At 35.8% G+C, this 26,761-nt stretch overlaps 1 protein-coding gene across 5 annotated transcripts in view; it reads left to right on the top strand.

Moving 5' to 3' along the window:
- The window catches only part of PHF14 (PHD finger protein 14), a 166,276-nt gene that overhangs the window by 20,939 nt on the left and 118,576 nt on the right, over positions 1 to 26,761 (top strand). For all 5 annotated transcript variants that reach the window (XM_065629505.1, XM_065629504.1, XM_065629506.1 and 2 more), the window contains exons 5-12: positions 6,052 to 6,211; positions 13,847 to 13,958; positions 16,202 to 16,339; positions 18,218 to 18,364; positions 21,915 to 22,185; positions 22,754 to 22,860; positions 24,185 to 24,280; positions 25,870 to 25,973. In XM_065629505.1, coding sequence (XP_065485577.1) covers positions 6,052 to 6,211; positions 13,847 to 13,958; positions 16,202 to 16,339; positions 18,218 to 18,364; positions 21,915 to 22,185; positions 22,754 to 22,860; positions 24,185 to 24,280; positions 25,870 to 25,973 — 1,135 coding nt within the window. The remainder of the gene's footprint in view (positions 1 to 6,051; positions 6,212 to 13,846; positions 13,959 to 16,201; positions 16,340 to 18,217; positions 18,365 to 21,914; positions 22,186 to 22,753; positions 22,861 to 24,184; positions 24,281 to 25,869; positions 25,974 to 26,761) is intronic.

Here is a 26,761-nt window from a genome sequence, read left to right on the forward strand (position 1 = left end):
GTGGAACAGAGCAGCATGGCCAAGAATTAGAGAGGGATTCTGTTAAGACCAGGAGTCATAGAATAATTTCAGTTGGAAGAGACTTTCAGGATCATTGAGTCCAACCAGAACCTAACCTAACTCTAGCACTAAACCAGGTCCCTAAGAACCTTGTCTAAATGCCTTTTAAACACCTCCAGGGACAGTGACTCCACCACTTCCCTGGGCAGCCTCTTCCAATGCCTGACAACCCTTAGTAAAGTCATCAACCCTTAGTAAACTCTTTTATTTGCCTTACTAACAAGTTTTGGGCTTGCTAGAAATTCAGTTTCCTTTCCAGTGCAACTATGTGCTGGGTGATGTTCATGTCACCTGCATGGCCTGCATCACTTGTCCAAAAGCTGTCTTTGCTCTGCAGACACATGTCCAAAGATCTATAAACTTTGTGGAGCAGAAAAGTGGTTCAAAATGACAGAAATCTGTAACTGCCTCTGAAACTGCAGAAGTAGCATACGGTAATGCTAATTTAGTACCCACTAATTTAGTACCCACTCTTATACTTTGCATTCATCTTTTATGTCTAAACAGCCTGTAATTAATTAATAAGTCCATCAATAGAAAATTTGCTCTCATTTCACATATCAACCTTTTTTTTAAAAAAAAAAAAAAAAGGAAAAATGTTTACATTGCTAGGGAAAAAATCTTTCGTATTGAATTTGCAGTAGCACTGTTGCTTTTCAGAGTGTTTACTTCTGTGTGGAGATAATTCTCATTTCTTTTTATAAAAATCTTCTTTAGGCACTAATCTGTCATTTTGGATAAACGCTTTTGTGGTAAGATCTTGTAATGGCAGGACACCTCCCACTGTGGTGTCAGTGTTTTTGACATATGAATTGCAGTGTGTCTGAAGAAAATGCCTGGTGCATATCACAGCATGTTCCATAACTGCAGGTACTGCACTTGCCAGATACTGCCCTTGGGTTAGTTGCTGTGAATTAAGTGCTGGAAGTTCTACATTTTTCCTGCTGTTTCTTTTCCATCCCTTCTATTTGTTTCTTGCTTTATTGTGATGTGTATGGCAGGGAATAAAATTTTTCTTGCTAAAGGCAATAGTGTAGTCGCGATATGATTTACAGTGTAGTAAAATAATTTTGTATTATAATTTTGCAGCTTACGCTGGTTTGCTGCTGTCTGGTATAAAAATTCATTTTCCGAGATCGTATACTTTAGTACTCTCCGTTTACTAAATAAAATACTGTTCTGAATTTATGATGTGTGAATTGATTAATGTCTTTATTCTGAACTGTTGGTCCGATTAAGGACTGGATGTAACATATTTTAAATGCTGTGATCTCACAGCATTTATTTTTGCAAACCTACAGTTTACCTTAAAGTTCATGTTTTCTTGATCTCTATGAGAAGATCGTGTTCCAGAGAATCTGTAGATGTAGTTAACGTATGCGGATGTTCTGTTTGGCAAAAAATGACCCCCCCAGAGAGACAGAGGAACAGTTGCAGCCAAGGCAAGCATTAGGTTTCTCTTCCCATTTCCTTCAGTGGTATAAATTTCAGACCAATTGTTTTAATGTTATCATTTTAAAGTGTTTGCAAATTCATTTTAATGACAATCACATAAAAAATAAGCTACTGACAGAGTATGGTGACTTTAAAATCAGGGAATTAAGAAGTTCATTTTTTGTATAAAATTACATACATTTGATAGACAATTTGGCTGTAATCACAATATATAGATGCAGTTTGTGGAACAGTACATGTTGTGAGTGTTTTAACTTCTTGCCTTTCATGTGTTTAAATTCATAGGTTAGTATTGCATTAAAGCAGTTTTATCACTTAATGTAAGAAGTATTCAAGGAGGTGGCAGCCATGGAGTTGTGATGCAGTAATCTGAGAATATACAGGCATGAAGATGTAATGAACTTTAGTTGAAAAGGGGCTCTCACATGCGTTCTAAAGATCAAAATTCAGAATTCTTGTGAACATTGAGGACAGGCAGCATGCAGTTTAAGCAAAGTGTTTAAAAGTTGTTTTGTTTCATTCAACATATTTTCCAGGCAAAGGGCCTGGTGGTAGACTTAATACTGAATAGGTCACAGGTGCAGTTGTAATAACTGAAAACAAAAATGAATGAAATGATTTATCGAGCAGCAGCAGCTTTGTATCTGCATAGCTATGCATTTTAAAGAGTCACAAAAATAATGCTTTTAAAAATTTTTGTTAATAGGACCAAAATATTTTTTCAGCATAGGAAAAGAAGGCAGACAGTAATAAGTTGAACCTTTGCTGTAGTCAGAAGTTTTAAGGATCCTAAAATGGTATATTTAAAGAGATAATTGTCTGTTACAGATAAAAGAAGATTACTGTCGTAAAAATATAGGCGTTTTTAAAAACTCTGAACTCTTGATCTGTATATTGTAACTTGTCAGACAAATTTGAACAAAAGCGTATTTAGGATTTTTATCAAGTGCCTTTTGTACTGTAGGTCTAATGTAATACGCAAAAATTCAATTACAGCCATGCAGCAGAAACACTTTTTCCCCCAGTTTCAACTTAGCATGTCTATCATAAAGTTACTTGAAATTGGAAAGTGGAAGCTGCTGAAAGTGTGGTCTATAACTGCAAATTCATCTTTGTCATTAGAGTTAATTTATTGCGTCTGCTTGCTTTAATGTATTTGGTAATCTGTTTATCCGCAATCCTAAATTTTGACAAAGTGTATATAGCATTCAGTTGTTTAAAAATGTGATGTTAATCTAATCAAATGAGTTTTTCTGTTGACAGCTGATATTGCAACTTGTTATAACAAGAGAAAAAATGAAGTCAGTATGTTGAGAAATTTTGAAAAATTAATTTTTAATTTTGAGACTACAGACACCAAGTGAGCGGCATTACTCAGCTTTGCCGGGGTTCTCATTATGGTTTCTTGTTAATACCCAGAGAGTAGATTTCCATTGCTTGAAAAACCATAGGTTTTGGAAGTTTTTTCATTTTACAGTATGTTGGAACGATTTTGACTTGATACTGTTAGGCTGAAGAATTAGTAAACATCTAGTACAATAAATACTGTAATGTTTACATATAGAAGCAGAGAAACTCACAGAAGAGTCTGAGTATTTATTCCAGAATAACTTCCATGTGTGATCAGAGTGCTGGTTATGGGAGAAAAGATTAATATCCTTGCTCTGGTTTGGACTGGCAGAGTCTTCAGACTTTCATGTCCCAGGTGAATGCTATAATGATCTTAGCTTTTCATTGTTCCAAGTACACTTATTTGGACTGAAATTTAAAGATTTAGCAAAATTAATGTATTTCTACAATGGGGTTTTGTTCTGAAGCTGATTTCTGCCTTCATATCTCAGTTGAAGAGAAATAAAGTGGGGTTTTTTGTTCCTTGTACATTTCAAAACCAAATATTACATCTGCTCCTGAATACATCTGGCATCTTAATGTCAAATGACATCATCGTATTGTCTTTTATTCTTTAAATCAGGCTAAATATATTATGTCATTGGTTATTTTTTTGTTCTGAGATATTTTGCTGGTTTTGAATCATGAAAGTTATATTACTTAAAACCTGAGATACTTGTGATTTTTTGATTCACTATATAATTTTGGCCTTCAAGGAACTTTCACTGCTAGTTTTTAAAGTAATTTAATTCTCTTCATATACATACTGATTTTTGGTGCCAAAACCACATGCAAGATTTGTCATCTTTCTTACAGATTGTAGCTTTACCGGCATTTCATGAATACAGCTATTCAACAGATTTGTATTATCCATATGGATATTCCATTGACAAAATTTGACCCCTCCTTTGATTTCTGTTATCACTTAACAACCACTTAACAAAGCAGCAAATGACTTTTTGTAGCAAACATAACAAAAATTCTGGGTTAAAATAGTTGCATATCCTTAGCAAAAAATACAGCTTAATAAGTGGTTTCTAATTAATTCGGGGACTCAGCTTTTCGTTTTGTTAAGTCTTAGTAGATCAAATTTAAACTTCATCTGTTGGGTCCCAAGGCTTCAACAGAAATTCTTTACGATGCATTACATAATTACCTGTTCAAAAGTATCATTCATAAAGCTGAGTTTTGTTTCACTACTTACATCAGTCCTAACTCCTCATAGCAAGTAAACTCTCCAGACATACTATGTAGAGTTCAGACTTATTTTGGAGCATAGTGACATTGGTCCATGCTACTACTCAGTCAAGAACAACTACAAAGTACTCTCCCTGAAACCTTGCGCTGAAGTTTTTTTTCCTCATGGTTAAAGGTAACCATCCGATGTATAGGGATATAAAAGCTACCCCTGAGAGCAACCTCTTTGATTCTTATGTGGCTTCATGGAGATCAAGGTTTTGTATTGCAGCTTTGGTTCTGTAACTTTATTTGGCAGTATACATCAAGTTGACAGCAGGGTGATGGGCTGGATTTGCTTTTCTTCACCGCTATTGCAGACAAGATTGTTTCGATGTATTTATCAGCAATGATTAATGGTAATGTAATCTATTTTCTCTAGCCAATGACCACTGCTTTTGCTAGTTGTAACGGTATGGTGTTAAGCTTTTCCTAAATGGTAGTTAAGAAAAAGAGCAAATGCCTCCTTGTCGGTTAGAGATCTTAAACTCTTCAAAGCTACAAATTGGGACCATGCATTTGCGTTAAAAATCCAGACTTTTTTTACCTGCTTGAAAAAAGGACCTAGATTTGTATTGTTATAGAAACAATACTTGATGTCAACACATATGATAAGGATGGAAATATATATCGCACATGTGTGTCATTTTTTAGGAAGAAAGAAAAAAATAATCAGGTTTAAATGACAGATAAGTATAATTAAGCAAATATTTCAAAATGAAGGTAAGACAGTTTGGGGAAGTCACCATTTCAATTTTAGCAGACTGATGACACTCAGGTTAGAAAAGCAAATCTAATTATGTTCAGTTGGTGGAGGAGCATCAGTGTTTGAATAAACTGATTTTATTTTGCCATATGGATTGATGACAGTATTACTGTTCCTATAGTGTTAGGTAATTTTTAATAAGTACATTTAGGAAAATGCTAATATGTTAAGAAGTCTGTAGGAATTATAAAAAGCTTAATTATGCATCACCCCTGTGATATCAATGGGCTGTGTGTTTATACGTTAATGTAATTGTTTAAAAGTAGCTTTACTGGCATGTGTTCAAGATTGTATTATTAGAACTTAGAAAATGGCTTTCTGGAATGCTACTTAAAGCTTGTACCACGTTATAAAGAAAATGGAGTTACCTTCTTTGGAACCTATATGATATTTTATATACCTAATGAAACTTGTCTGTGAATGCACTTCTGCACATTACTTGTCTTTTGATTCTGGAATACTTTTTTAATGAGAAGCAGCATTCTGGCTTCTTATTTTAATTCTTATTGATGGACCTCATTTTGTAATGGAAGACTGTGTTTCTAAATGGTTCCTACAGTGTTATGGCTTGTTTCCTGAATGTAGTTTTAGTCTATAATGCAAACCTCTATTTCTGTCACAAGGGGAGTTAGAGCACTGTTGCTATTTTCTTACAGTCAGTGGGTAATGAACCAAAGTAACAAATCATGTTGCTATTTAATTGCAGAATTCAATAATTTAACTGCTCTGCAAGTACAAATGTTGGCTTGATCACTGTATTTGACAAACAGCTGAATTTAATCTTTGCTTTGAGTTTTTCTCAGTCTTTGTTGGTTGCTTTAAGTCTTATTTTCTTACTTCTTAATGTGTAGTCTGGAAGAACACAAAGCATTGCTAAAAGAACAAAGTAAAACAGTCTTTTTATTCTTGTTTTTCAGTTGTAATCTAAGACAGTCGCATAAAATAGATCACTTCTTAGAATTAGGGTCTCTTTAAAATGTAAATTTTGCACTAAAGGTAATATTTGCAAAAATATTGTAAGTTTTCTTGGGCCTTTCAGTGTCATTTCTCTGAAAGTATTTGTGTGTGCTGAAATCAGAATTGACAACTGTCTACTTTTACAGTTGTCTTTTCTTATACTGGTCTTCCATTTTTTGTGTGTGTAGGTTGCTATGGTGTTGATGGAGAGAGTGACTCAATCATGAGCTCAGCTTCAGAAAATTCCACGGAGCCTTGGTTTTGTGATGCATGCAAGTGTGGTGTCACACCTAGTTGTGAACTGTGTCCTAACCAGGATGGCATCTTCAAGGAGACTGATGCAGGCAGGTAAGACTGAAGATGTGATGTTTTGAATTTGATGTCATTCTAGATTTCAAAGGTTGGGTTTTGCCCTGGTCCGTTCCTATAGGAGAGAGTGTCATAAATTAAACTGTTGTTGATATCCTCTCTCTCTTACCTCACGTTTTAGTCGGGTGTTTTCTGGATAGTCAATCACATCATTTTTTGTGTGCTCCTAATATTCTTCATGCCCATTGCAATATTAGAAAGATGTTGTCTTAGGGTGAAGATTTATGGACTTATGGGCAAAAGGTGTATCTAGGTGAAATAAAGATCACTCCTCCTGTGAAATAAAGATCACTCTTCCTGGACTGATAAATCCTGTTATGCAGTATGAAGTCACCATGTATTGTTATATGTATGTAGATGTCTTACTGGATATACTAGAAGACCTTTCTTTGTTCCCTTGAACCACTTATGTGATTGATTTTTTTAACCAAAAAACATACTACTGAAGGTGATGGGAGTCTTGAAAAAGAAACTCGTTTGTTTGTTTGCATCAGGAATTCATTTTACATTTAAACAAAAAAGGTTTCCTGTGTAGAGGAAGTTGATGTCCTGTAAACTCTTACTCGGTATTCAGACATCTGCAAGGATAGTGGCATGAAAGACTTCTCTCACTTAACCAATGGCTCGAACTATTGACAGCAGGGTCTGGGGATCAGAAATCTAATAAAAATTGTGTAGCTGTTTTAAGTTTGCTCAAGCTTGGAGGTTGCAGTGAGAAAAGCAGGGTTTCAGTCCCTTGAGCCTCACTGCTGAATAGCAGTATTATGTTCGGGCAAGGACAGCTGGTGGGGCTGGTCACAGTGGTTCTCTTATGGTGAGTGAGCTCGTGGTGATTGGTATCTGCTGTCAATCTCTGTAGAATTTGAGCATGTGTTCTGCTAGTTCAATTTAATCAGCTGCCAGAAAGCTGCATTTATGTGTTGCTACTATTGTGTTTCTTTCATGGTTAATCCTGAAGAGTAGCAAAAGACCAAAATGCTCTTCTGTAGTAAATAATGCCACAAAAAAGAATGATGAAGTCTGCAGGGGAGGGGGAAAACACCTTCCAGACTTCTTGTCATATTTGATTGGGAGAAGTATGTGACCACGGGGAAAATCAAAGCATACGCTCCATTCGAAGGAAGGAAAAGTAGACTTTATCCTTTCTGTAGTGTTCTGCTTCATGGAAGGTAACGCCACTGCAACCTTCTGCAGATGTGTTCAAGTCTGTTGTCTTTCAAGTATGACAGAAGTGGGAAGAAGCTCCGTGTTTCTTTCTAGCAGTGCTAAGGACTGTGTGTTGCTGGTGTCAGGCAAAGGAAGAAAGTAACAAAATTATATTGAAGTTGTGCTAAAGGTATTGAGAGTATATTATGATTATTTTGAATGCTGAAAATTATATTTTTGATAATTTCCAGCCAGAGATGGGCATTTTAGGAGGAAGTTCAGGTCTGATTTGAGAATAAGGAGAATAATTATAATTATCAAGTGATGTTTTCCATTCCTGTCACATTTGGAAAATAAATTAAGATACATATATTAACAGTAACAAATTTTCTATAATAAAGGAGAGAGCAGGATTAACAGTGACGTCTGATTTATGGCTAGCATTACTGTTTTTTGGTGAGTGGTTGGATGTTTTGTGGTGGTGGTGACACGACAATTATTTTTCCATACATTTTGCAGTTATATACAGGATGTTTCAAAAAGATGAAACCAAGTTCAAAGATATAGTGATTTCAAATTGCATCCATCTTTTTGAAATACCCTGTACATTGCAGGTGTGTGGTAACATAGAAACCTTTCAAATGCTGGACCTGTCATAAGCTTTTCATTGATCGTGTTAACATGGGTAGGCAATAATTAGCTGGTAGGCTGTTCAGAGGAAGGAGAAACTTCCCTAATTCTGTTTGAATGTATCTGAGATACAGGAATATAAAAGTCTGCAGGCATATCTTACTGATGTGATGGATGAGTTGGAACTAATCCATTCAAATATTGAGTATTAGTACAAGTACTTTAAGTACTCTAAAATTCAAAAATGTCAGCATGTGTTACTGTAAAATCTTTTGTGTTTTTTAGTATGAATTGATAGTCACATTAATATTTACACTTAGATATATATTGTTCCCTAGTCACACATGCACAAATGCTAGGATTTGAGTTAAAATTAAGTCAAAGTTTAATCTTATCATCTGTGTTAGTAAGCTTTTGTATATGCTATCACCTAAGTAATGTGTGCATAAGCATATCCATGTCTGTCGTATTTTCCTTCCTCCCCCGCCCCAACCCAGTTCTTTGCTGTTTATTTATTTATCTTCTTAAAAAAATATATTGTTTATTCATTTCTGGTCTTCCACAGACTTTACTGTTGTTCGTACTCTAATGATCTGGTCCTGCCATCATTAAAAGCTCAGCAAAGCTCAGGATGATGCTTTGTAAAGCTTTTTTTTTTTTTTTTTTAAACATACTGTGTTGTCTGTCTTCAGAAAAGTAAATATGGTATTGGAATGTCATAAGCTGAATCAGGTTTTGTGAATGAAATAGTACATGCCCTTGTATTTCTCCCTTAGTTTGTATTTTTTCCTGATAGGAAAAACAATTTGAGTTTGTGTTGGGAGTAAAGAGATAACGAGGTTATTAATAACACTGAACTTTGACCATTGGACACAGGTGCTAGCAGTACCCTTTAGAGGCATCTGCCTTTCTCCACTGAAACCCACTGAGCTCCACTTCTCCGTTTGTAGCCGAGATGTGTTTTAAAGATATACATACAGCATGTAAAAGAAATCTTTTTTCCCTTCATGTCTTCTACATGCATCTTATAAAGTGAAAACAATGAAAGTAGAATAAAATATTATATTATTTAAACAAAAATGATATGTGAGTCAGGATTTGTAGTGAATAATTTTGACTCCATAGAAGCAGTTGTGCTGCTGCTTAAATATTTTTGGTGTTCAGATCCTCAGTCAGGTTCAACAGTGTCTGTGCATCTCCCTTATAAAGCTGTTACACAATTAAACAAATGGTACTTCTCAGTTCTGTTTTCTATTTTAATAATAATGTTGCTATATGGAAAAAATGCTTTTAAAGACTAAAGTCAATTGTATAACAGTTATGAAATGTGAGAATCAATATCACCTTGCAAATTTTATGTCAGCCTTTTTATTCCTGTGTTCTGTAAGGCAGTTTAAGCATCATATATGTAATTTTCCACATAACTGTAATAGAGACTACAGTCAACATTTTAAAAGTTGCTTAAATTTCTTCTTGTAAAATGGTAGCATGCTTTTGGTTAACATGGAAGTGTTTTCTCTGTGACACTGGTTCTCCGTGAAGGATCATATGCCTACTTGGGTGATTGTGGGCATTAAGGCAATAATATGTTATCATTATTACTGTATTTTTACCTGCTAGATAATGTGATATGGCTGTCATGAATAAGTATAGTTTTATTCTCATAGATGAATAGAGCCTACGTACTAGAAAAAACTAACTACCATGTGAAAATTCCTGTGCTCTCTTTCTTTCTATCATTTAATTACAAATTTGAATTTTTAAGGGTAATGGGGCACTACAGGCTAAGGGTAGGGTCTTGGGACAGGCAATGTTCATTATGATTTCATTATACTCAGTAAACTGCAACCCAATTCAGCCCTTTTCTTGAAATGCTAGCAGAGAGAGACTACTGAATTACAGAGTCTTTTAACTCGCCATTGCTCTCCATCCCCTTACCGCCTTTTTAAAATAAATTCTTCATATACATCGGTGCTGGAAATTGCACAGAGGTGAGAAGAAATCTTTTCAGTTTCTCTTCATAATCAAGTTGGAATAATTTCTCTGTTCCTACGTGAAAGGTGAATCATTAGAATAATGAGGTGCTTAATTTCTCAGCAGAAGCCTTTTCCCATTAACCTCTCAGTTTCACAAGCATAAATGTGAATTTATGAAATTTTATTTCTCAAAATGCTATTAATCCAAGAATATGAATTCTGTCCTTGTTTCAGTATGGAGTTTTTCTTCTTCCGTAATCAACATCTGTCATCATTGCTCCAAGCTAAATGGATGGTAGAGTAACAAGGAAGATTATTCTTCTTTGATTACCCAATTTGTCTTAATTACAAGCTTCTAAAACATTTGCAGCTAAACAAATGAGCAGGAAAATATTTAGAACTGGTATCAGAAGCAGCTGAAATTGCTTCAGCTGTGAACTTGACTGACTTGTGTATATTTTTTAATAAAGATTCAGGTCCGAGTTTGCCTATAGGTGGTTAAAGAAATGAGGCACTTGTGTGCCAGTCACACTGGAATGGCAATTTAAATCTGTAATACTGTAATACTTGGGTGACATGTACTAAACCATTTTGAGAAGGTCAGTATGAAGCAAGCAGCCAGCTGTTGGGTTTATCATAGATAAACTCCTACGGAGTGCAGCGGCATTTAATACACCAGTGGAGCATGAAAAAACTGTGCAAATTAAATTGAGAAGCAGCTGCTTGTAGAAGATGCGTATCTTTATATTGAACTTTGGAGGGTACATTTAGGAGGCTGTATTAAAACTTACTATCAAAAAACTCCAACCTGAACCTTGGATTTTTGTTAAGAATAGTAATTGTGGAGATACATAATGTCAGTTTATATGAACTTGTACTATATAACACATCTTAAATAAATGGAAGAGTATAGAAAAGAAGGCCTACAGAATTCAGATGGTTTTTATTTACAAACAAGCAGTCTCTTTATTTCAAGGTTGCAGGTCTCATTCCGCATGTGGTATTTTACTTTTTTTCAAAAAAAGTGGTTTGATTTCTTCTGAAAATGAGTAGAATATGCTCATTTAAATGAGATATTTATTTTAGTAAATGCATAATATTTACCAAAATACGCATTTATGCACACACGTATGCTTTTTTTGTAGAATATGTCATAAAGTTATGGTAGTGATTTAGGCCAAACTATTGCCAGTGTTGGATACAGTGTGGAAGGGCAGAGGTGGTTCCAGGTGCTCCATTGCTTCCCCGCAGGAATGTCTTGTGCCTCCATTGTGTTTGTGGGGAGGCAGACAGAAGATGCACTTTCGTATACTAACGAGAAGAATCTTATTTTTTGCATATAATATTGCACTAAGAGGGTTGTACTGGCATGCTGGAGTGTTTATACTGTAATAAAACCAGGGATGAGTTTTGTTCCCTGTCTGAGCAGCAAGAAGTTTGGCAGAACACTTGAGTATTTCAGCTTTTTCTCTGGCAGCCAGCATGGTTTCATATTTGTACCATGTTATTTAAATACAAGGTTATAACTCATCTTTAAATTTTCTTTGAATCTTCCAGTAGTTACAGTGCTGTGACCAAACCATTGTGGAGAACCCTGGTAAAATGTGTAAAACCAAAGCAATGCAGTTGTTGAATGTAAATGCATATTTGGGGTACACATTATTCTCACTGTTTGAATTTTTCATGTTTTAAAGGGAATTGACCACTTAGCATCTCAAACTTGAGTGGTTTAGCAATAGGGCAAAAACTTGGTTTTAGATAAAAAGTTGTAAAGAGTCTTGTCAGATATAACGCTCTGGATCAGTCAGTGCTGTGACTTATATTAGATTTACTGAGAAATTTCTTACAAAGTGAAGTGAGTTAATGGCTTCTAAGTAGTTTCTTACTGTTACTGGGATTTTTCTGTTATCCAGTTATCATGGACTATGTTTGGGGGAAATGCTAAATAAACACTCTGTCCACTAATTTTGTACATTGCAAGTTCATTATTTTCTTTTGTAAAGACTTAAATGTGTATGTATTTCTGAGCTTGCTACTGAACCTTTAATTTCTTGCTTTTTTGGAATTTCTGTTTGGACATATGAGTCATATATAATTAACATGGAACTTAATAATTCTGACTGTGTTAAATTCGAGCATTGTAAGTCTAAAGACCACTGATGAGAAACATGCTGATTTGGGAAACATGGGAACTCGGGGTTATGTGTAGCTCCTGATTAGTATAACCATCAGCTTCAGTATTTCTCTCATCTGTAGACAGTCAGTTAATAACAGGTTAATAAACGTGCTGTTTAAGTGCAGCTAAACCCAGGATCTTACTGCTCTGGTGCCGGTTGAATGTTTTTAATTGATACACAAAACAAAGAGGAGGGAGAAAAGATAGGCTACACAGTGTTAGAACACTGGAAAAGAAGAGCACATTTAAGGAGATTGGAAAATTGCAGTTTGTGGGTAATGAAAGAGCCAAGGGAAGAAGTGTTTCTGGCATCGTCAGGTCTTGAATACAAGGTGTAGATTCTATTATTCTATTAGAAGTTTTGGTCTTCACTAGTGATATATTTGCTGTCAAACATTGATGACTGGAAAGATCATGAAGTGCTGAATTAACATACTTGCTAAGGGTTAAACACAGGATATTTCAGCTCAGTTACATCTGAAGTCGCTGGTTGTGTTGTGTGTCATCTGGGAGCTTGTAGTTCAAAGCGGTAGCTATGCACCTTTGCAATTGTGAGGCTGTTTTGTTGAATATTTTAAGATAACAGAAAGTGGCATTATTGACCTTCTGTCTATGACAGTTTGCTCCCACCTAGTGACTTAGCAAGGGGTAGCAAATAGTTTCTGGAATTTTGATGAAGCAGAAAGATTATTTTGGGGAGGAACACTTTCTGTAGTAGTTTGTCTCAGTTGATTTGAGTCATGCATGCTGTGTAGAACAGATTTTGAGTTAGCCGGTAACTGATGGTTTGTGACAGAGAGTTGGATCTTTTAAGAAGTGTTCATTATGGGAGAAGAAAATGTTTCTTCTGCTGCAAGGCTGTCTTTTGGTAACTGAGAGTCTCAGTAGATTATGATGTCTGTCAAAGGCAGACTTGAGGCTGATGCGTTTACCATTGTGTTGTATTTAATTACTAGACACCGAGGTCCAAATTCAGGCTGTCTAATTTTATGCCCCTCAGGGCTGAAGACCTAGACCTAGTACCCTCTCCAGTTTGTTTATGGCCAGTGAAGAAAAGAGTAATGAAGCAATAGTCTGTTCATGTGAGTTTTGATAGACATTTCTGTAATACAGCACAGGTATGCTTATAACTGAATGCAGCTCCTATCTGTGTTGCTTAAAACTAGTTAGTTTTGGTGGTACTAACAGGTGTAACTGGAACAATGCAAAGTCCGACAGATGCGGTGTTGTAGGTACTTCATAGTTACATGCTCAGAGCTCAGGGCTGCTGTGACTACCTATACAATTTTGTTCCTCCCTTCCCACCTTCTGCCCCATCATGAAAATATTTATCTGCCTTAGCCTTAGAAGTAGTATCAAAATCTTCATATGCGTTTCATGTTGCATAAAAAGAGGTGCGGAGCCCCACGTGAGAGCCATCAGACCCAAAAGGTGATGGTAGCCCAGCCTTTGATCCAGACAGGCAGAGCAATCCCAGGGGCTTTGAAAAGCTGTGCTCTGTGGTTCAGTGTGTGAGCTGCTGAATTCCAAATGTGCATTCTCTCCCTGCTTCTAGTGTGCTTTCCTTCAAGCACATTTCTTCTAGCATCTGTAACATTTACAAGGCACTTTGAAATCTGCAGATGGTGAGTATAATACAGGAACAAAATGTTGATAACAGTAACCTAGTTTTATCTGCTGTTTTAGGTGGGTACATATTGTTTGTGCCCTCTATGTTCCAGGAGTGGCATTTGGAGATATTGACAAACTGCGTCCAGTAACACTTACAGAAATGAATTATTCAAAGTATGGTGCCAAGGTAAGTTTAGAAGAAACGTACTGCCAACGTGTAGCTTTATTTTACATTTTTACATATAATAGAAGCATATACATCTTCCCAGCTTTATTTTTCTTGTCTATAGCAGTTGGGGTGAGGTTCAGGACTAAAACTGAGATGAAGTATTTTCACATTTGCTTTATCATTGCTTTTCCCTCCCTTTTTTCTTTCTATTTTCCTTACCACTCTTCTCCATAATTTCCATCACTGTTTTCCTCCTAATTTTCCTTATTTTTTATGCAAGTGCTAATTACTTTCTTTTAAAGTCAGTTAGTGGCAGATTGCCAGAGTGTGAATGGAAAATGAAGAGGATTTATGGGATGTGAAATAGAGAAATGGAAGGTTGGGTTGATTAAGAAAGCGACAGATTCAGTAAAGAATTACTGTAAGGTCTATATAATTCTAAGCTAGAATGCATACAAAAACATTACTGCAAAGCAGTATTAAAAAAAAAATCACAGCTCCATGTGGCTCTCAACTTGGAACAGAAAAGTGGCTCTAAAATTAAAATGGTTTTACTTGTAAATGTTTTTGATCCGTATCAAAAGGGATCATGCACAAACCATACAGAAAACCATAGCAATGGTCAGAGGATAGCAGTCAGTAATTTGCTAAATACTGTTTCTGTAGCATATGGGGACAGTGTGGAGAAACCGTATCTATCAGGTTAATGTGAGGAAAGGTCGTCGTTCGCCTGCTGCTCTAATGCTTCATTTGCACACAGGCAGTTTCATTTTCTGGAATGTCAATTTGTCAAGTTGAATGCTAAATGAAAATAGTACGTTTTTAAAAATATATATAATATATTAAATAAATGAAAACATTTTGGATTGCCCATGTACAACATACTTGTATCAGGAGCATGTTCAGCATGGACCCCCTGAGACATTCAGGATTGTTTAGAAATGTTTGTATAAAAAAAAGTCCAAGCAAGCTCCCAAAACTCCCAAACTGTTGTTGCAATGAATTGCGCATTTAATTTTTTTTTTATTATTATGATGATGTATAGGAGTAGGGCTAAGAATTTGGGTGTATTTTCTTACTGTGAGTAAGGTGAAAGTGACCTGCTCAGATGAGGACTCATTACTCTCACAGAGCTGTAAACAAACCCTGTTTGCTGGATCAAGTGTGGAAGTTACAGCTTACTTAGCTAAATCGCCCCCTGCAAAACCAGCTTAATTTAATTTTCTTTTTCACTTCATTTCTTACCTGTTACATGTTGCTGTTACACAGCTAAAGAGTGCCCGTCTAGTGTAGTGTATGTGGTGTTCTGAGATTCTTCGATCACTGAGTTTTCTTTGCCATTCCTTTCTGCTGTTTAACATTCTGCATGGAGATATTTTCTGTAGGTGATACACAGCTTTGCTCTGTATTGAGCATGTGAGAAATTAAGAAATGCACACCCCAGTGTACTTACAGATCATGTTTATGCACTGGGTAGCAGCACTCCTTAAGCAGCCCATGTTCCCATTTACTTGTTCCTGCCTGTGTGCTCATCACTCTAGTTTGCTGGCACAGGTGCTTGGTATGAATTTGTGGTGAAACAGACTGAGGAATTAATCTGGTTGAAAAATAAGGGTTTTTTTAATTCCGGGTCACGTTAGGGGATGCCAATTTGCTGTGTTGCAGGTGCCTGTGCCTAGAATGCATGTAGCTGAAGCCATAGTGCCCTAATAAAGTGAATCACAACCTTCTTTACTGATATTTACAATTCTTGAGTATTTTTTTTTCTGCGTTGTCACACATTCACTCATCAGTCGTTGCTTATCAGAGGATGTCTATGTAATTATCTATGGTTTTCAGTGATCGAGATCTTTTTTTTGTTGTTTGTCCTCTGAACTTGTTGAACAGTTGAATATTTGCTGACCAGTAATGTTGTTTTATGATACCATACTTATCTGATTAATTGTGCATTAATTGCTCTGGTGATATTTAGCTTTTGCTCTGAAATACAAGACATGGAAGCTCATATTAAAATTCATCCAACATGCTGTTTAGGTTGTTTAAACACTTTTCCATTTCTTGGTGAAAATGAAATCAATCGTGGTGGTTGGGAAGGGGTAAAGTTTTAAGTGGTGTCACCTATCAGCAGCATACTTAGTTTCTGTACTACACAGGAGTAAATCTACCTGTTTAGTTTTTATATGTAAAAAGTAAATTAACACGTATTAGGCAAAACACATCTGAAATATTTACTGTGGCATTTTCCACTCTTCTCTATAAAGGAGTGCAGTTTTTGCGAAGATCCCCGTTTTGCCAGAACTGGTGTATGCATTAGCTGTGATGCTGGGATGTGCAGAGCCTATTTCCATGTGACTTGTGCTCAGAAGGAAGGCCTCCTCTCAGAAGCAGCAGCAGAAGAGGTAGCTATGGAAAGGATAGAAGGAGACAATTGTGTCGAAAGCTTGTGAAGACAACCTGAAATTGTGCCTTTTTTGCTCGCTAACCCTGAGCAAGGTTTTTGTAAATCAGTAGCCAGTCTTAGGCCAAGTAAAGAGGCTGTCCAGGGAGGGCTCTTGTCCAACTCTGGACATTTTTTAAAATGGCCTGGAAAAAGGGCCGGAGAAGGTTAACGCAGAAGTAAGCTTAATAGACTGTCAGTCAATACAGACATGAATTCTAACTCTAATTCTTGAACTTTGCCTACTAAAACTACTTACGTAGTTTATGTAGTATAGTAATCTCTGTTTCATACCAAATAGGAGTGTCTTGAGAAATTAACTGCATTTGTAATGTCATTTTTTTATGCATGTTTTCCAGTATTTTCTTCAAACTGCAGTACAGGTATATGACTTGTGTTATGGTAACATTGATCGTAGGAATCTGAATGGAAATCAAACATTTATAACCTACTAATAACTTTTTTAATATCTGTTCTTAGCAGCTTTCCCCCTGTACTATGATTAAAGCAATATAGATTTGAAGCTCCTACTTCCAAATTCATTTTTATGGTATGAGTACTTTTAGGTTGCGAAATTTCATCCTGATATATATCAGTTGAATTAAGCCTCTCGTGTTCATAGCTGCACAATTTAAATTCTTATTGCCTTAGGAAGTACCACAGGTAACACACAAACAAGCATTACTTGCACTGTAACACTGACACTGTTGTTTCTGAAAACAGCAGACCACTAAGTGTTTCTTAAATTAATCAGGAAATACTTTCTTCTGTGAAACTGATAAATAGCACAATTACCTCATTGTTGTTGTCCTTAATAAATTATGGGTAATGTTGATTCTTCAAATACTCTATGTGAATTTCTTCTAGGCATACACATTTACTTGCCTTTGTGCCTTAAGATTTTGTTGCATGTTTTCTGTAACCAAAATATTTTTTATCAATTCCTCACTTAATCTTATTTTAAGGTGCTGCTAAGCTTTAGAAGTAAGTTGTCACACACTCTAAAAATCTAAATCATAAATATGTTGCTGAAGAACGCCTGTGTAGATTTTATATGTCTGTGTTTTATAGGTGGAATAAAGGAAAATTGGATAGGCAAATTACTTATTAATATTTTTATTACCTTATGAAGGAAGACTGTTTTAAGTTTTTCTTCTTAGTCTTTACATTTATGATGATTTTTCTACTTGCAAATATACTGGCAATGTAATATACTTCTCAAACAGTTTCTCCTCATGACTCAGATATTTGTAGTCTGCTTTCAAGGTTTGCAAGTGCTTAAAGTTGCTATAAACTTACAGCCATCATCATGTGCAGATCTGATGGAGCAAAGAATGACAAATGGAGAAAAAAAATCATCTGAGACATGATAAATCATGTGAGGGTATAACCACCAAAAGCATTAGGAAAATAATTTGAGAAGACCGAATATATTGCCTTTGGTATTATTCAGAATTGTAAATTCCTTGTATAATGGAAAAGACACAGTGATGCAACAGGAAGTTAACAATGCATGTTATATGTTAAAGGGAGTTGTACTTAGGATTTTTTTCTGCTGTTTTTTCTGGGAATGAGGAAATAGTACAGTGATTGAACAGTAGAGAGTTAAGCAGTTAATACATTTAAAAACATTTAGGGTCATGCAATGAAAACAGTGGAAAAACACTTTATATGGTAAATTACATAAACATGACAAAATTGATTTAGAAACATACATATTAGTTGTTAAAAGCATGTCTGTTTGAACCGATTGCCAGAATGTTTGTGCTGTTCAGAGGCTTTTGGCCTTATATGTCTTACTTTATTTTTGTTCCCTTCCCCTTTGTTTTCTCTGAAACAGGATATAGCTGACCCTTTTTTTGCTTATTGTAAACAGCATGCGGACAGGTTAGACAGAAAATGGAAGCGGAAGAATTACTTGGCATTACAATCTTACTGTAAAATGTCCTTGCAGGAAAGAGAAAAACAGCTCTCACCAGAAGCTCAGGTATTGTATTCATGACACAAATGTTTCTGTATTAATCATCCATGTTAAACAAGAAAGAAATGAAGAGGCTGGGAAATTGTGATTATAGTAGGAAATGAAAGGTAAAATATATTGATAGTGCATGGTCATTTGACAAAGCAGTGAATTATTTGTAGGTTTTGGTCTCTAAGAACGATTCTCAAAAAATTAGTTATGAAAGAGGGATGTCCTTGCTTGTCTGAATTCAAAAATCTTCTTTTGTTCACCTTTGAGGCAAAAAGTTGGTAATTACATTTACATTGTAATTCACAGATTTTGCTTAACATTTTCTTCAATATTCTTAACAAAAAAAGACAGCCAGACAAGAAATTAGGCATATTTCTATACTCAAGTTCAGTAAAAATCTACTTTTTTCCCTTAGTAATATCTTGAACTTGGCAGAAGAGTTTAGCTTGCCTAAAACTTTTTCTTGTTAGATCCTTTTTTAACTTTTTGTAGGCCTAAGTAGAATTCTATCTGGTGGGTTTTTTCATAGTAAAGATTTCCTAGAAAAAAAAAATCTGTTCTGCTGAGTGGGAGTTGTCTGAAAATCTTAGGCAACATCTTTATCTCTGTCTGTTGGTGGATCTGTCTAAAACTGTTAGTTACTGCATAAGCTCAGTTGACAAATGTCCTGTTGATGTAAAGGTTTCTGTCCTTCTGAGGGAATCTGTGTACTTCGATATGTTTTAGTGTGTGTACTTTATCAGTTTTTCTTATTCTGAGCAATTTATGGCATACTTTCACTGCTTAGACTGAACCTGCATTCTGTGGCAAAATCACATCTGTGTAGGAAAGCAGTTTGGTATCTGAATGAATCCTGCCTAATTTGTTGCAGAAAGTAGCAAATGCTGTAAATATTAGAGGGCAGTTATGGGAGAGAAATAACTGGGGTTTTTTGTTTGTTTGTTTTCTTCTGAAGGCAGAACTGTAGTCTAATGATCAGAAAATAAATCTTCATATCATCAAACTTCTTATTTTAAAAAAATCATACATTTCTAGTTCTTCAAAGATCTTTGAACAAGAGAAGAGAATATTAATTTAATATGACCTGTGCAGTTGAGAATGAATATGAGCAAACTCAATAATATAATTTTGAATAAAATATTTCTATTTCTTCATATTGCTTGATTTGAAACTGTTTACATAATTCTTACGGGAAAACGCTCAGCTCTCAATTATGTGAGATGCACCTGTGTAGTGGAGAAATCACCATAATATGAGTACCACCCAGCATAATGGTAAGTGCTGGTTGTGCAGAATCAGTTTGGGTCCAACAGGGCTTATTAGCTCTGTTTTCAGGTGTTTGTTAAGCAGTTGTGGTAACGCTGGTAAGTTCCCAGCATCTCCCTCTTCTCCTCCTCTTTCCCCCAAACCAACACCCTGCAGATTTTTTAATCTAAATTATTTGGGTTAAGTGTTCGGAAAAAGAAAGAATGAATGCTGAAAACTACATTTGGACTTACTTGATACAAATGTGATAACTTGCATACATTTTGTAAAACCACTTGATTTCACTATTGATGGCTCTGGTGTTGTACGACTTTGCATTAGCATTGTGCGTGTGCCTGAGTTTACGCAGATGGAAACAGATTGGATGCTTGAAAAATATATTTCCATGTCCAGTTGTATATACTGATATTACATGTAGTAATTGTTTGTCTTTGAGTGGTTTCTGTGCCTTTTTAGAAATGCAGAACTGTAAGGGGTACTTAATACATACTAGAAATGTCTGACTGGGGAGCTGGCACAAAGTACGTTTGAATTCACCCCTTATCTTACCATGTGTTGTCTGCACGAGGAAGTTAAAATCCCACCAGCAAAATCAACCATCTTTGTTAAAGTTTGTCTGAGAATTATGAATCTTGAGACAGCTTAGTCTGAAAAAAAAGAAAATAAGAAGTAAATATATACTTCCAGGGGAGTTTGTAGGCTTAAGTAAGATTTACAAACATTGAGCTAACATAAATAAGTATGCAGTTGTACAAATAATTTATCTGGTATTGTGAAGGTGGATTTTTGAGGCACACTTTTGAAGGAGGAAAGAAACTGCTATTTGGTGCTTTGTAGCCCAGGCAGAAATAACTGAGCTGATGATCTGGCAAGTCATGTGGCCGAAGAAAGTGAATCCCTCTAAAAAGTGTAATATCCAAAGCTGTCTAGAACAGTTATTGATTGTTCGAAGATGTTCTACATTGGAGTACTTTTTTTTATGTCAATAAAGAAAATGCACATTCCTTGAGTAGAGTGTATACTTGAAAATTGCTTAAATCCAAGCAACTTGAGTTTGAGATTCCATTTAGACATTAGTCATTTTAATCTGTGATCTGTTTCTGGAATAAGGCTTTAGGTATACAGTTCTATGACATCTTCAATGACCCCAAGGGTTTCAGAACTGAGCATGTAATGAAGCATCTTAGCTGAGGAAGCTATAAACCATCTTTAGTCCTTCCAGTGGGGAATAAAATGGGGTCGTGGCTATAGGTGGATCTGGTGCTGTCGGGGGTCCAGGAAAAAAGCCCCTTGGGGTGAGAGCTAGCCTGCACTTTCTTGGTTATTAATGTTCAAGACCTAGTAAGGTAACGTGTGTTAAACTGTCTGTAATACTACCTTCAACAATTGTATTTGTAATCAGAGATGTTCCTTAACCGTAGCATGTGTGTGTGTATATATATATATATGTATATATACATATGCACACTCTTTTGCTTTTGTCTCAGGAGTATCTCATGCCATATGGTGAGGTAGTTCTTCCTGCAGGCAAGTAAACAACTTCTGATAGTCAGCTGGAGTTTTGCCTTTGAAGGTTTATATGCTGATGTCATTCTCTGCCAGAATTACCACTATGCAGAGTTCCCACAAGACAGTGTTTTCCAGCTTTCGGTAGCAACTTGGTCTTCTGGGTTTCATCTCCCAGATGGTTGCAAATATACATATGTCATCAACAATATATGTTGTGAGCTTCTCTTGCCTACTTCACTTCTGCTTGGGTTGAGGTCATGGCACACTATAATCAGCTAGTTTAACGTTTATAAAGAGATGTGGCATTGAGAAAGGAGTTCCTGTGAAACGATATCAAATATGGCAAAAATGTTCTTCATCAACTTTTATTGCTCATATAGATACCAGTTTAAAGGATCTAAATGTATTGTTGATAGTTCAGCTGAGACTTTTCCCAGTAGTGAGTTTTCACAGTGCCAGCAAATTATCATTATTAGAAGGGATTGTCTGAAAGCCAGCGACCGTTTGTGTTACTTTCATTGGTGGGGAAATGTCATCAAGAAACCTGTACATAGCTCCAAAACCTAGTGAAAGGATAATGTTATTTGTGTATGTGTTTTGAAGTAAAGTCAAATGTCTGTATCAGTGGCTGTTTCTTCTGTTGTAGAGTTCTGGAATGAAAATGACGTTGATTAGATCGTGCAGCTTTTAAAATGAAAATAAAATGAGAATGTGTTACAAAAGGATATAACTCAAACCCAATTTCGCATTGTTCCCGTATGGCTTTAATTTATGGAATTCTTTATTTCAGGCTCGAATCAACGCCAGGCTGCAGCAATATCGTGCCAAGGCAGAGCTGGCCCGCACCACCAGGCCTCAGGCCTGGGTTCCCAGGGAGAAGCTGCCACGGCCACTTACTAGCAGCGCTTCAGCCATACGCAAGCTTATGCGCAAAGCTGAATTAATGGGAATTAGTACAGACATTTTTCCAGTGGACACTTCAGATACTAGTTCCAGTGTTGATGGAAGAAGAAAACATAAACAACCAGCTCTCACGGCTGATTTTGTGAATTATTACCTTGGTAAGGATGAAAATTGCGTATTTCCCTCAATGAAAAGTTATCACTGTGCTGTATTTATATTGTGCTAATTCATTAGCTTTTTTATTTCACTTGTATTTCATTGATGTTAATAGACAAATATTAGGACATCATATTAGGTCAGGTATATTATTGCTTAGTATGTCTGTTTACACAGAAAGTTATTTTTCTTAAAAAGACATTTCAGAAAAGAAGATCTTTCAAATATAAACAGGAGGCTAAACTGTCTTTGCTAAGAGGGGAGTGGAAGCTTAGGTACCTTTTAGTATCATTTTTCTTTCTTACGTTTTTCTCCATTTCTGTGTGGAATAGCGTGACTTGGGACTGTTCACTAGATGGTTGATCAATGCTCACTGTTTAAATAACTATACTATTTATGCAGCAAAACATAAATGTTATGACTTCATTGTACTCAGTACATGTAATAAACCTATAGGCTATAGTTTTGTGTTCTTATGGTTTTATGCTTTTCATTGCTTCACTTTTTTCAATGCATAAAACTTTAAAGTATATTCAAGAATGGGCAATAATGCCATTATCTTTTAAATAGAGAGAAATATGCGCATGATTCAGATCCAGGAGAATATGGCTGAACAGAAGAATATCAAGGATAAATTAGAAAATGAGCAAGAAAAGCTTCATGTGGAGTATAATAAGGTGAAGAAAAAGGGATACTAAACTCTTGTACTGTTGTAGTATTGCTGATGTTAACTTTGATAGCATTTTGCTTTCCAAACAAAATGGCTCAGAAAGAAAGATATAAACTATTCTTTCTTTGAAAGTAATATTTAAAAATGTATTTCAAATAATCTGTGGTCCACCCCCCAATAAAGGTAGAATCAACTTCTAAAATGTGAGTTTCACTACTCTTCTCTCTCTGTTTTTTTGTTTTGTTTTGCTTGTATGTAGTTCTAGGTTCTTCTTGAACCTGCTTGGTTCTCTGCTTGGAACCCTACCTGATAAGTGGAAACCTAGGAGCGTCTGAGCGCCATTTATTTATAGTGACTCCAACTCCAGTTGCGCTCATCCTAGATTTAATGACTTGACTAATTTTCAGGCTGAAATAATCAGTGTTCACACATCTGTAGTGTTTTGTTTGAGTAAAGGAAATTTGGGGCCTATACATGATGGCATTGCTCCTCCAAAATATTGCTAATATAATTTTTTATTAACTCATCATCATGGTTAAAAAAGTATTTTGTTTTTTAATTGCATTTTTAGTAAATAATTATTTCTTTATTTCAATCTTAAAATATTTTGAAATGGAACATGGAAATACTGTATCTTTTGTGACAAATGACATGCTATAATTCTTGCTGAATTCAGCAAACTATCATTAGTGATGACAAAAAATAGCGTTGCTATTGTTAAACTGTTGGATGTGTGTTTTAAATGAGAACATATGCAAATGAAGCAGCAGGTCCTTGTGAAGTGCCCAAAGATGATAAAGGGGAAGGAGATTGTGTTACAGGGCTTTTAACAAAATTAATAGCTGATATATGCTGGGTGGTAACTAACAGTTCCTTCCAGAAGGAAAACAAAAGAAATTCTGCATGCATCTTTTAATAAATCATATTTCTTTCTATGAGAGTGAGTGTTGTTTGGTGTGGTAATATAGAGCTTTAATTCATTTATATGGTTACTTGTCATAATCTTGCTGCTTAAGTAGTATGGACAGCATATAAAAGATGTTGCTGTATTTTAGTTTTGCTTTCTAATTGACTTTATGAAACCTTATTGTCATGCTGAAATGCTCTAGATCTTCTTTACAAAACAGGTGGCTGCCCAGGTTTTCATCTTAGTTCTGTTAAATTGCTGACTGATTGCACTGGTCTCAGCTATTTTGACATGAGTTCCATTGTTTTTTTAATCCCACAGTAAAGTAATGCATCCTAGATAGGTAAGAGGTTGAATAAATTTTGTTAAATAACTCTTGATGTTTTTTTCATTCCTCTTTTTTTTTTTTTCTTTACATTTTCAGCTGTGTGAATCCTTGGAAGAGCTACAAAATATGAATGGAAAACTGCGAAATGAAGGGCAAGGCATTTGGGCTCTGCTGGGTAGAATCATTGGACAGGTTGGTTGGTCACATCACCCCCACACACACACCTTATAGTTCATAGACAGACCTGCTTTTCCAAGAATAGTCCTTTTTGTTTTCTGTCTGTCACTTCTGTAGCCAAATACATTGATTCGATCAGACCCGAGCTTTACTCTGGGGATAATGTTTCCTGATTGAAATACCTAGACTTCTAGAAACCACCTATTGGGAACCTGTAGCTTAATTTTGTTGTTGTAATAGTGATCTTGTTTGCAAAATTCTTTCATTTGGTGTAACTGATAGACCTGTCATTTGTGATGAACCTTAACGTGAAGCATGAGTTAATCCTACCATTTTTGTCTCCACATTGTCTTTAGTTATTGTTGGCTTCAAATGATAACTCTTTATGGCTTTTATAGGATATAAATCTGTAAAAGTGCAGTATGTATGTGATGGTTTTTAACTGGACAGAGCAGAATATTTTGGTCAAATGAATATAAATATTGAGGAGAAGATTTGGATTACTTATTGTTGCGAGAAGTTATCTTTGTTCTCATTGGTACACACAGGGAAAGGAGAGAAGTGTAGATTTTTGCAGTTTTTTGATAGATGTTTTATGTCAAAGTTCTTAAATGGCAATGGATATTTTAGATGTCATAGAGAGAATGAAATGATTTCCAATTATGATTTTGAAGAAGATTGAATAAACTGTTCATTGTGAAGATGCAGGCGTACTATTAGGTCACAATTTTGTTATGCCCTTTGGTACTCCTTAGTTTGGGCTGCTGTTTAGAAAGTGAAGCTTACCCTTTCTTTATGCAGTAGTAGTTCTTAAGGTATGCTAGCTTTTTGTAGTTCTGTTTGTCTGCCTGTCTTTTCTACTTGTAAAGAAGGATTCTCACATACCATATCTCTTGAATCAAGATTATTTTTCCCTCCTTTTTAACATGGCTTTAAGTATTCACAAATACATTTCCCAGTGCAAATGTTACTAGCTAAAAAAAATTAAAAAAAAAAAAAAGTTGAGTAGAATTCATTTACACAGCTTGCATGACATTTTTTTTCCAGTTGGTTGAACAGATGCAGACCCATGGGGCTGCTGAGAAATGACTTTGATAGATGGTTGCTGTCTGAGAAGCTAGCATACTGCAGATTAGTAGAAACCCGGAGAGAATCTCATCTGCTTTGTGGAGGGCTTGGTCCAATAAGATAATTTTTCTAATTAACCTATCGAGCACCAGTGTAGCAGGGACGTTGGGGAAAATAAACTGCCTCAGTATTCTGTGAATTTTGTTTCATTTGCCTTTGCTTTTTTAGCTGCCTATACAAATGCATCTTTGTCCATCCCTCTTTGTCCATCCCTCTATTTGAAGCTTGAAGAAAAATTTTAAAAGCTAGTATTTCAATATGGTTTTTATTTATTGAATCGAAAAAAAGAGTATAAAATTACTTTATGTTACAAATCATACTGGGCTAAGCATCTGTAGTTGCTCTTGTCTGTAAGATAGTTAGCTAACCAATTTCCTACTCATAATTTGAGTCTTGTTCTTCATGCACTGAGGCTGGAGTGGTATTCTCTAAAAGTCTCAACACTCATGTGTACTGCATTTGTTCAAATCCAATAGAAGTTGAACATACCAGCAATTTTACGTGCTCCTAAGGAAAGGAAACCAAGTAAAAAGGAAGGAGGAACACAAAAGACATCTATGCTTCCGGCCGTGCTTTACAGGCAAGTAATGAAGTCTTAACGGAATAGATACAATATCTAATAAGTTACAGTTTTACAAGTGTTAAGAGAAAATTGTTTGCTTAAATTTTAAGAAACAAAATGCTTCAGAGTTGTCTATACGTTTTACTTACTTCTGAAGGCTAAGCCGAACAGTAGTCAATTCTTCACCTTAGCACACATCAGTAAGGTTTGAATTTTTTTGCTACTTTGACAGCAGCGCTTTAAGGACAAAGGTAACTCTTTACAGCTGAAATAGAAGAGTCCTTTGTCTCCATGATGTGAAAACTTTTAACTTGTCGTCTTGTCTTTTGAATGCAGTCATCTGTGTTGACGATTTTGCAAACGGTGCTGTTGCCATTTAGTCACGGTGGCTGGGTGTGTTAGAACACTTGCCGTATAAGAATTTTTACTTCTTGCTCATGGGTTGTCAAATGCTTTGGGATATCTTGTGTTTTCAATTTCCATACTTCTATTTCTACTCGTTCCCAAGAAAGTAAAATTTATTCAATTTCTCTGTCATTGTTCCACTTTTTCCCTGCTTCTGTAAGTTGCAAAGCTACCAACCGGATTTTAGCTAAGCCTAACAGTGGAACACATACTAGTATCCCGGAGCACAACTGTGCAGAATATACGTATCATCTTAGATCTCCTTCTCTTGCCACCAGCTGAGAAGTGGCATAGTCTGTCACTTATCTAGAGGGCAGCAGCCAGGCCTTGCCCCGCTGGCAGGCTAAGAGATGGTGGGTTACATCAGCAAAAGTTAATTCTAATGCTGCGAGACGTGGTCA

Source organism: Caloenas nicobarica, chromosome 2 (assembly GCF_036013445.1).
Source record: "Caloenas nicobarica isolate bCalNic1 chromosome 2, bCalNic1.hap1, whole genome shotgun sequence".
Classification (NCBI taxonomy): Eukaryota; Metazoa; Chordata; class Aves; order Columbiformes; family Columbidae; genus Caloenas; species Caloenas nicobarica.